At 43.6% G+C, this 11,214-nt stretch overlaps 1 protein-coding gene across 1 annotated transcript; it reads left to right on the forward strand.

The window, feature by feature from the left end:
- The first annotated feature begins 4,644 nt into the window (after window positions 1-4,644).
- On the forward strand, window positions 4,645-10,533 carry p2rx2 (purinergic receptor P2X, ligand-gated ion channel, 2). Its single transcript, XM_084946901.1, has 12 exons — window positions 4,645-4,909; window positions 5,441-5,576; window positions 5,658-5,729; window positions 5,811-5,886; window positions 5,973-6,069; window positions 7,482-7,562; window positions 7,633-7,786; window positions 8,349-8,479; window positions 8,603-8,693; window positions 9,053-9,118; window positions 9,214-9,291; window positions 9,822-10,533. The coding sequence occupies exons 1-12, from the start codon at window positions 4,743-4,745 to the stop codon at window positions 9,918-9,920; spliced, it is 1,248 nt and encodes a 415-aa protein (XP_084803027.1). The 5' UTR covers window positions 4,645-4,742; the 3' UTR covers window positions 9,921-10,533.
- The last annotated feature ends 681 nt before the right edge of the window (window positions 10,534-11,214 follow it).

Here is an 11,214-nt window from a genome sequence, read left to right on the forward strand (position 1 = left end):
CCAGAATGCATTTCGTCCAAAACTCAAACGAGCTACCTTTATAGCTTTATTGAAAAAACATATAGCTATATATATATATATATATATATATATATATATATATATACGGCAAATTGGTCCTGGGTGAGGGACCAGACAAAGAGCGATTCAGAAGACCCTTATGAAGAGAACATCGAGGGAACAGTTTACCCTGCCCGGCATAGGGTTACCGGGGTCCCGCCCTGGAGCCAGGCCCGGGGAGGGTGCCCGAGGGCGAGTGTCTGGTGGCCGGGCCTTAGTCCATGGGGCCCAGCCGGGCACAGCCCGAAGAGGAGACATGGGCCCATCCTCCCGCAGGCCCACCACCTGCAGGAGACTCTGTTGTCCTGCTGGGAGACTTCAATGCTCACGTGGGTAACGACAGCGAGACCTGGAGGGGCGTGATTGGGAGGAACGGCCTCCCTGATCTGAACCCGAGCGGTGTTTTGTTATTGGACTTCTGTGCAAATCACAGTTTGGTCATAACAAACACCTTGTTCGAACATAAGAGTGTCCATAAGTGCACGTGGCACCAGGATGCTCTAGGCCGCAGGTCGATGATCAATTTTGTAATCGTATCACCAGACCTGCGACCATATGCTCTGGACACTAGGGGCTGAGCTGTCAACTGATCACCACCTGGTGGTGAGTTGGATCAGGTGGCGGGGGAGGACGCTGGACAGACCCGGTGCACCTAAATGTGTAGTTAGGGTGTGCTGGGAACGTCTAGCAGAGGCCCCAGTCTGCGAGATCTTCAACGCACACCTCCGGCAGAGCTTCAACAGCATTCCGAGGGAGACTGGGGACATTGAGTCCGAATGGCCCATGTTCAGCGTCTCCATTGCCGAAGCTGCTGCATTGAGCTGCGGCCGCAAGGTGGTTGGTGCCTGGACACCAGAGGTGAAGGGAGCCACCAGGCTGAAGAAGGAGTCCTATCGGGCTTGGTTAGCCTGTGGGACTCCGGAGGCAGCCAACAGGTATCGACAAGCCAAGCGGAATGCGGCTCGGGCAGTGGCTGAAGCAAAAACTCGGGTGTGGGAGGAGTTAGGAGAGGCCATGGAAAAAGACTTTCGGACTGCCTTGAAGAGATTCTGGCAAACCGTCAGGCGTCTCAGGAGGGGAAAGCGGTGCTCTACCTGCACTGTGTATAGTGCTGGCGGAGCGCTGCTGACGTCGACTGAGAAAATTGTCAGGCGGTGGAAGGAATACTTCGAGGACCTCCTTAATCCCACTGACACGTCTTCCGAGGAGGAAGCAGAGTCTGGGGATGAGGGGAATGACCCGCCAATTTCCGGGGGCGAGGTCACTGAGGCAGTTAAACAACTCCTTGGTGGCAGAGCCCCTGGGGTGGATGAGGTCCGCCCCGAGTTCCTGAAGGCTCTGGACGTTGTAGGGCTGTCCTGGTTGACACGCCTCTACAATGTTGCGTGGAGATCAGGGGCAGTACCCCTGGACTGGCAGACCGGGGTGGTGGTCCCCATCTTTAAGAAGGGAGACCGGAGGGTGTGTTCCAACTACAGGGGGATCACACTCCTCAGCCTCCCTGGGAAAGTCTATGCCAGGGTGCTGGAAAGGAGAGTTCATCCGCTAGTCGAACCTTGGATACAGGAGGAACAATGCGGTTTTCATCCTGGTCGTGGAACACTGGACCAGCTCTTTATCCTCTCAAGGATACTTGAGGGTGCATGGGAGTTTGCCCAACCAGTCTACATGTGTTTTGTGGACTTGGAGAAGGCATTCGACCGTGTCCCTCTGGGTGTCCTGTGGGACGTGTTGCGGGAGTATGGGGTGTCTGGGCCATTGCTACGGGCCATTCGATCCCTATACAACCGTTGCAAGAGCTTGGTTCGCATTGCCGGCAATAAGTCGGACTCGTTCCCGGTGGATGATGGGCTCCGCCAGGGGTGCCCTTTGTCACCGGTTCTGTTCATAATTTTTATGGACAGGATTTCTAGGCGCAGCCAAGTGGCGGAGGGCTTTCACTTTGGTGGCCTCAGAATCTCATCTCTGCTTTTTGCGGATGATGTGGTTCTGTTGGCTTCATCGGGTGAGGGCCTCCAGCTCGCACTGGAACGGTTCGCAGCCGAGTGTGAAGCAGTGGGAATGAGGATCAGCACCTCCAAATCTGAGGCCATGGTTCTCCGCCGGAAAAGGGTGGAGTGCCCACTCCGGGTCGGGGATGAGTTCCTGCCCCAAGTGGAGGAGTTCAAGTATCTCGGGGTCTTGTTCACGAGTGATGGGAGAAGGGAGCCGGAGATCGACAGACAGATTGAGGCTGCGGCTGCTGTAATGCAGATGCTGCACCGGTCCGTCGTGGTGAAGAGGGAGCTGAGTGTCGATCTACGTCCCTAGGGTAGGGACGTAGTGACCGAAAGAACGAGATCAAGCGGCAGAAATGAGCTTCCTCCGAAGGGTGGCTGGCCTCTCCCTTAGAGTTCGGCCATCCGGGAGGGGCTCAGCGTAGAGCTGCTGCTCCACATCAAAAGGAGCCAGCTGAGGTGGTTCGGGCATTTGACAAGGATGCCTCCTGGGCGCCTCGTGGGTGAGGTGTTCCGGGCATGTCCCACCGGGAGGAGGCCCCGGGGCAGACCCAGGACACGCTGGGAGAGATTATATCTCTCGGCTGGCCTGGGAACGCCTTGGTGTTCCCCCGGATAAGCTGGAGGAGGTGGCTGGGGAGAGGGAGGTCTGGGCCTCTCTGCTTAGGCTGCTGCCCCCGCGACCCGGCCTCGGATAAAGCGGATGAAGATGGATGTATATATATATATATATATATATATATATATATATGTATATATATATATATATGTATATATATACATATATATATATTTTTTAAATTCCCCACTCGCCCTGTAGGCAGTCTTTATCCTTCAAGCTTGGCTCCCCTACCAGAGGCCTGGGAGCTTAAGGGTCCTGTCCAGTATCTTTGGTGTTCCCAGAACTTCACTCTTCTGGACAGAGATCATGTCATTCCTGGGATCTGCTCAAGCCACTCGCCCAGTTTGGGAGTCACTGTCCTGAGTGTTCTGATTACCACTGGGACCACTGTTGCCTTCACCCTCCACATCTTCTCGAGCTCTTCTCTCAGCCCATGGTATTTCTTGAGCTTCTTCTTTCTGATGATGCTATCCTAGCTACATCTATCACTATGGCCGTCTTCCTCTTTTTGTTCACCACTACTTTCAGACCATAAATGACACAGATATATCTGTATATACCAGCTTCCTGGTTATGGCATTCCATGCATGCGCTACCTGCTACCATCTTGCACCCTGGTGTTATGTGTTGGATTGTCTCAGGGACATCTTTGCACAGCTTGCACTTGGGGTCTTGGCTGGTGTGGTACACCATGGCCTCTATGGATCTTGTACTTGCAGCTTGTTCCTGCGCTGCCATGATTTGTGCCTCTGTGCTGTCTTTCAGTACAGCTTTATCCAGCCATTGGTTGGATTTCTTGATAACAGACACTTCTTCTATCTGCCGGTGGTACATACTGTACGGGGGCCTGTCCTTCCATGACGGTTCCCCTTCTTGCTCTTCTTCTTTCTCATGTTTCTGATGCCTGAAGTATTTGCTAAGCACATGGTCATTTGTTGGCATCTTCCTGATGTACAGGGTTGGCTGTAGTTCAGAAGCTAGAGTACCTACTAATTGGATTCTTGGTTGTTTGATCCGTGGCTGCTCCAGACTGCATACCAAATATTCTTGTGCAAGATATTAACACCTTGTTGCTCTCCAATGCATCCATCCAAGTGTGAATGTTAGATAGAAAACACTTAAGCATAGAAAAAGGGCTTGTATGAATGGGTGTGCATGGGTCAATGAGGGATGCTGTATAAAGCACTCCGAATGCTCTGATTGAGTAGTAAAAGTACAGTTCTAGGCATTCCAGGATCCACGTGTGAGTCATTGAGTCAGAGGCTTTCTTGAGGCTTTCTAGCTTCTTTAGTCAGTATCTGTGTATCATGTCAAGGGCTGGTGCTGTCCAAATCTTCATGCTTAAGACCCTTTCTCGGATGTCTACTACTAGCCACTGAGCATTATTGCTATAGGTTGCATCCATCCCCCACATGGTCTTCCAGTATTGCTAGGTCTCCAGCATTGGTGGGGCTGTTGTTCTCATATTGTTTCCCTGCCACTAAGAGTACCTTGGATGGTTTATTCTCCTGGCTTCAGTCTTTCTGGTATACCTTTCCCAGCAGCTACCCAAGGCTGCGAGTCTTTGCTTGGCAGTTTCTAAGACCTCAGGTATGGACAGGTTATTGTACTTCTTTGGCATCCCTTTTTTCATCACACCTTTCTGCAGGTTTGACAGTTGACCATAAACATCCAGACCAACACACAGGGGTCAAAGCCAGTCATTTCAATTTAAAATCGACAATTTAAAAACAGTTTATGTGCAAAGTAAGCCATTATGTAAAAAAAAAGAAAGAAAAAAAAAAACCTAATAACAGTGAAAGTTAATGAAAGTTAAAAGAGTCTTGTACAGGGAGAAGCTGATCCAGGCATAAAGCTGATTTATCAGAATAGAGTGGCATAAAAAAAAATGAAGCCTGCCTTCAACCACATCAGGACCCCACCCCCTACTCTCTCGTTCACTCACTGGTGCCAGGGATGCTTGAGAGAAATGCAGGCTGGAGCGGAGAAAAAGACACAATGACAGATATTTAAAGCTAAATATACAGATTCAATCGTAAGACTTCACAAGAACATCTGAGGATATGACGGAAACGTGCCATAAAATCATCATGGGGCTACATAACTTCCTGAAGGAGTATATTCATGGCTTTTGGGACTATGAGACCCCCAAGGTGATGGTGGTTAAGAACAGAACTCTTGGCGTGATTTACAGGGGTGTTCAGTTTCTTGTGATCACTTATTTCATATGGTAAGCTTCATGTTTGTACTTTTGCATGTCTAATGACCAGGTGTGTGGACAATATATGAAATTCAAAGGTTTATTTTGTCTTTTCTACATTTTTTCTGTTAGATCTGTTGGTCTAAATGTGTTTTCTTTTAAATTTAATTACAGTAAAATTAAAAGCATTTTTTTAATGAATAATATTCATGCAGATAAAATAAATACACTACGGCTTTAAATTTGAACTCATGTAGTGCAGTTTTGTGGGGAGGAAATGCATCCAATTTGCAATTAACAGCATAAAATTCAACAATCCAACTGAGTGTGGCTCATCCCCTCTCTATATTATCAGAGATTTAAATGCTATCCAAGGAGAAAAGATGTAAAGTGTTTCAGATTTGAAATAAACTAAATGCCCTGAATTAAAGTACATCATCACCTTTTCTTGGCTTCAGCAAAGAGGGCTGAGCAGATCCAGTGTAACATGACACCTCCAATAAAAACTGACATCATGGTAGAAAATGTGATATTACCGCTGTCTCTTCTATCATCCTGAAGGTATGTCTTTATAAGTGAGAAAGCATACCAAGAGAGCGAAACCCGTCCAGAGAGCTCTGTTTATACTCTCATGAAAGGCTCAGCAATTCATGGAGATGAGATCCTGGACACTGTGGAGTATGCCCAACCCTCAGAGGTGATTTCTTCATTAAACTTGTGCAGCATAGCTCATGCTTGAGTTAACCACTTTAAGTCTTTTTTTCCCCTTTTTGTTTAGGGTGGCGATGTGATTAGCACAATACTGAGACGAGAATTCACGTTCAATCAGAGACAAGGCACCTGTGCTGAGGTGAGAGGTCAACTAAAATCTACTGAGTAACAAAGACACCTTTTCCCTCCCATCACTGACATGTTTCTCTATTCACTTTAGCATTTTAATGTTGCCGATGCCAACTGCACCACCGATTCTGACTGCGTTGAAGGGGAAGTCAACTTCAGTGGCCACGGTAATGTTTTCACTTCTCATCTAATTTTTCTTCATGCCTTTTTTGGTTTGTATTTGCCACCCTTTGTTTCAAACACTTTCCTACAGGCAGAAGGACGGGCAGATGTGTTCAGTACTACAACCACACCTTTAAAACCTGTGAGATACAAAGCTGGTGTCCGATTGAGGAATACGCTGTAGTACGGTAAGATGGGTGCTACAGAATCATCAGCATCATGTCAGGTATATATGCATTGCTCTAAAAATCCATACAAGTTCTAAACAGACTCAAACTGAGCCTAAATATCCAAAAACATGGGAAACTAACATGAAATAAAATACGAATTGGTGCAGCGATTTATTAAAACATATGCAAACATACATAGAAATGAAGGCAAAAACAAAATGGTACAGTCCTAACAAGCTTGAAAGTCAATATTTACTGAACACACTCAGCCAAGCTTTCTTGTAATTTCTTTAAGTAGTCTTCAGGAATTGAGAGGCCGGTGAAGAATATGTAGGATGAGTTGTGTGGTAGGAGTGACAGATGTTTTTAAAGTGGAGGTGGGATTACATCAGGGATTGGCTCTGAGCCCTGTCTTGTTTGCAGTGGTGGACAGGCCGACAGATAGGGCCAGGCACGAGTCTCTGTGGACTGTAATGTTCACAGAAGGCATTGTGATCTGCGCTCAGAGTAGGCAGCAGGTGGAAAAGAGCCTGAAGAGGTGGAGGTATGCTCTGGAGAAAAAAGATATTAAAGTCAGTGGAAGCAAACAGAATGCGTGTGTAAATGAGGGAAACAGATGTTACAGTGAAGCTGCAAGGAGGAGAGGTAGTGAAGTAAGATGAGTTTAAAAACCTGTTTAAAAACATTTAAATCCACAGTGCACAAGAGAGGCGAAGAGGAGAGTGCAGGCAGGGTGGAGGGTGTCAGAGGTGATTTGTGACTATGATAGCAGCAAGAGTGAAAAGTAAAATTTACAAGAGATTTGGCTTGATGCATGATTTTGACAAAAAGACAGGTGGCAAAGCAGAAAATGTTAAGATTTTCACTGAAATTGACCAGGATGTGCAAGATTAGAAACGAGTACATACAGCATACAGCAGTTTTGAAATAGGGAAGTTGAGATGGGGCCAGATAGTCTGCTGTGGTGATCTCTAAAGGGAGTAGATTTCTGTTTGGTTATGCTTTTACTGCAGTGGCAGTCTTAAGCTTGAAATCTTTATATTATGCTACAGAAATGGGAAATACTGGAGCTTCCACCCCCAAAAGATATCTCTTGTGTAATAACTAGTAAAATTAGTAAAGCATTAAATATTAAGTCATCATTAAATACAGCTTGGAAAAAAAAAAACTAGTCATCAAGACACATCCACATGAGTAAAACACAATAAAGTTCACATATTTTGGGTTTTTTGAAAGAACCAAGAACCTTCTCTATGTGAGAAAACAGATCGACTGTGCTTCCTTGGAGACAAGATATTATCAGTTTCTTGGTCACTACTTTGACCAAATGATGACCAAACCAGTCAAACAAATTGTGTAACCTGAACCAGATGCAAGAACCACTTCAAGGTCACTTTAAGGAAATGTTAAATATTTGCTGTCTTCAACAGAGAACCACCATTAGAGGAGGCCATCAATTTCACAGTGTTCATCAGGAACTCTATCCACTTCCCCAAATTTAAAGTGCTGAGGTAGGGTCACATAGAAGTTAATACTTCTGGACATTTAAGCTGCAGATACTGATGTTCTTGTCTTTGGCAGGGGAAATATTAAGGATGCCCGAAACAAGCGAGACATTAAGAGATACCTGAATAAGTGTCACTATGATGAGGAGCGTGACCCCTACTGTCCCATCTTCCGCTTGGGATACATCGCAGCACAAGCGAGGGAGAATTTTAGTGAGCTCTGCAACACCGTGAGTATGATGCCTGCACTGCATAGTGTTCACAAGATTTCATTTGTGGAGAGTGTTTCTCATTTAAAAATGTGTGGATCAACATCAACCCCCGGCCAGCAATCTAAAATTAGAACAAATCTTAGAATTACAATAGAAATTAGAATAAATTTATGTCTCTATAAATAAAATTCATATAGACATAAAATAGACATATAAAACTTAGACAGAAAGGCCATTCTTGCGATTTGTCCCAAATCAGCTATTGTAACACTTCAGTAAATATGAAACTTATTTTACAGTTTTGCAGATTCTTATGTGGTAATATCATTATGGTTTGTGCCGTCTCTATCCAAATTTCTCATTAGTTAATTCTAATCTGATTGGTGTCTTGGTGTTTGAATTTTCCCAAGATTACTTTTAGGATTTGCCCAGAAAGTACTCAGGCACGTATTTCATTTGTGTTACTGATAAAGTTTGAATACTTTATATTCTTCTCCTGGGATATTGCTGTTTACATGATGTCTTAAGAATGGCACCCACGAGGGTTAAAAATGACTACTGTCATGCTGTCTGAGTTCAGGGAGGAGTGATCGGTGTTTTCATCAACTGGAAGTGTAACTTGGATCTGGATCCCTCACACTGTAAACCCACATACTCGTTCCGTCGCCTTGACCTCCGAAAGGATCTGCCCGACGCTGGTTATTATTACAGGTTAGCACCCGCGTCCAACGCTGACTTTTATACTTTATTTTTAAAACAGTCTTTAAAACGCTCTTGTGCTATGCTCACCTGTTTTTTTTTTCTTGTTGTAATAATTTATGTGTAATTCTACAGGTTTGCCAAATATTACAGTAAGAATGGGGAAGAAACTCGGACACTAATCAAGGCCTATGGTATCCGTCTAGACATCATAGTTCATGGACATGTGAGTAGATTCTACTTTAGACCTGCTTATTGTTGTATCTATCAAAATATATTTTTTTATGTTGTTTTTTTTGTTTATTAGGAATTAACTCTTTAGTATTACAAACATTTTCAATTTTCTACGATTTTTTCCCCCAATATTTCAATTCAATTTGTGCCAAATCACAACAACAGTCACCTCAACATGCTGTAAGCTAAAGACTCTACAATAATACAGGGAACACCGCAACAATCAGAGGACCCCCTATAAACAAGTGCTTCAGTCTACTGACAGTGGGAACAAAGAAAAAATCTATCTATCTATCTATCTATCTATCTAGATGTACAACTCCATAACAACTGTGTGTCATTTTTGTGCAGGCTGGTAAATTTAGTCCTATTCCAACCATCATCAGCACAGTGACTGCTATGACTTCTGTTGGGATTGTGAGTATTGACTAATTTGTTTTTATCCTGAGACATTAAAGCGGCACCGTTCAATTAGTGTAATTGTTATTCTGCTTCATCTCCCCTTTTTGTAGTGCACAATAATCTGCGACTGGATCATGCTGACATTTATCGACAAGAATGAAGTCTACAGTGAGAGAAAGTTTGATGAAGTGAGCAAAAAAAAAAAAAAGCGTTATTCATTCAACACAACTCAGTTTCATTTGTTTTTGTGAATCTGCTTCTATATCCAGTAGAAGACTTTTATAAATAGAATGAAATCGTCCATCCAGAGAAGAAATCTAGTTTGTTTCCAGGTCTTGTGGAGAATGCTGTCAATTATTAGCTCATCAGCCTGAAGGACTGATGAGCTGATTTCATGGGGAGGCGTCTGTTATCTATCTTTTCACAATTCACAAGAATCGCTGCTCCTACAGTATTGTTCAAGATTTAATCAAGCATAGACTTAATGGTCAGCTAATGGGTCTTCACTTAAACTGTGGTCAAAGTCAGGGCTACATTTGTCATTTTATGGACAATAACCATGAGACTCTAACACACGTTGTGAAGCTCACTGGCTTCATTACTTTGCTCCAGGCACAAATCATACAACTGTATAGCTGTGTTTTGGTGACCGTTTTCTTATTTTTAGGGACTATTTTGTGAGATATGTTTGTCTAATACTATCTTCTGCCTTTCACAGGTGATCAAGGAGCCCACAAATCCCATACCCACAGAGCTCAGCTACATCAACAGCTTCGGCTCAAACCATTCTGACCTGTCAGATGGCGTACCGCTGTGACCAAAGTCCTCGCTGGCCAAGTGCATGGACTCCCCACCACCAACTGTGGCAAACAGCAACTGCATCTCAGGTGTCAGTGACAGCTCACTTTGACACTGTGCTGATGTTAGTGGGGATAAAAACTGGGAAAAGAAAGAGATCCCTGTGGAAATCTTTGCATAAGACAGTTAGTTCTCTTTAACTTGACACGACCTCAGAATATATTAACAGCATATAGAGAATGTGTTTATTTTGAAAACAGCAAACCATTTTAGTACACTGTCATGAGAAAAAGACTGGCAGCACTTTATAACAACGCCACACTAGGAAACATTAGTAAGTGCTTAATTCATCATTTGTATGTCATTATTTCTCCTTAGCATGCCGTTTATAAATACAGATGTTTATCCATCATGTACAGCTATCACTGCTACCACATCACTGCTAGTAATAATCATATTCATAATATATATCAGTATTTATAAAGGCCATACTAAGGAGGAGTAATGCTATATAAATGATGAATTTGGGCACTTGCTAATACCTTAATAATGTTTGATAGTATGGCATTATTCTAAAGTGCTACCAAAAAATAAAAACCATACAGCATATGTCGATGTATTGTAGACATTCAATCCAACAATAAATAACCTTTAACTTGGTTCAAACATAAGGACTGGTGGGACTTTTTAAAAAGGAAAAACAAAATCATGAAATTGTGACAAAGATAAAACTGAAGCATCTGATTCATTTCCTTCTTTCAGTCTGATGTGCTCAGCACACAGGAGGAAACTACCAGGAGAAACACAAGGAGGGCTATGAACAGTAATCGAATAATGCAGACATTTCCCATAAAATGGTTCCTGTAACAAGATTGTGGGGAAGTGTGAATCCATCTGGTTGCCAAGGAGCAATACAGATGTCAGTGGTTTAAAAAAAACAAAAAACCCACAAAAATTTAAGCCTCAAGTCGAATGATCAAATGATCTGCTATGAAGGTTGGCAGAAAGTCACTTCATTTTAGAAACTGTAGACTCACACCATATAAAAAAAATTGTGAAGATTCACAGCATACAGCTTAAATAGTTTTTTGTAATTTGTCTGACAAACCATACTAACTAAATGTAACATTTGCTGAGATCCTGATGCAAATAAGTCATTTAAGAGCACAAAATTGCTCTCATCATTTCATTTTATCAACATACACGCAGAGCATGTCTATGAGAACCTCAAAGAAGTGAATCTGATTGTACAGCAGTTAAGTCTGAAATGTGATTACTTGTCTGGGAGACGCCCACCAGGAGGTAACGGGAGT

Source organism: Perissodus microlepis, chromosome 12 (genome assembly GCF_051167445.1).
Source record: "Perissodus microlepis isolate ML-2025 ecotype Zambia chromosome 12, ASM5116744v1, whole genome shotgun sequence".
Classification (NCBI taxonomy): domain Eukaryota; kingdom Metazoa; phylum Chordata; class Actinopteri; order Cichliformes; family Cichlidae; genus Perissodus; species Perissodus microlepis.

Bases quoted from the DNA above. Each gene is read 5' to 3' on its own strand.
- p2rx2 (XM_084946901.1), top strand. From the start codon at position 4,743: ATGACGGAAACGTGCCATAAAATCATCATGGGGCTACATAACTTCCTG. The intron at 7,787-8,348 runs GTGAGTATGATG...GTCTGAGTTCAG, and splicing joins TTAGTGAGCTCTGCAACACC to GGAGGAGTGATCGGTGTTTT. The intron at 8,694-9,052 runs GTGAGTAGATTC...ATTTTTGTGCAG, and splicing joins ACATCATAGTTCATGGACAT to GCTGGTAAATTTAGTCCTAT.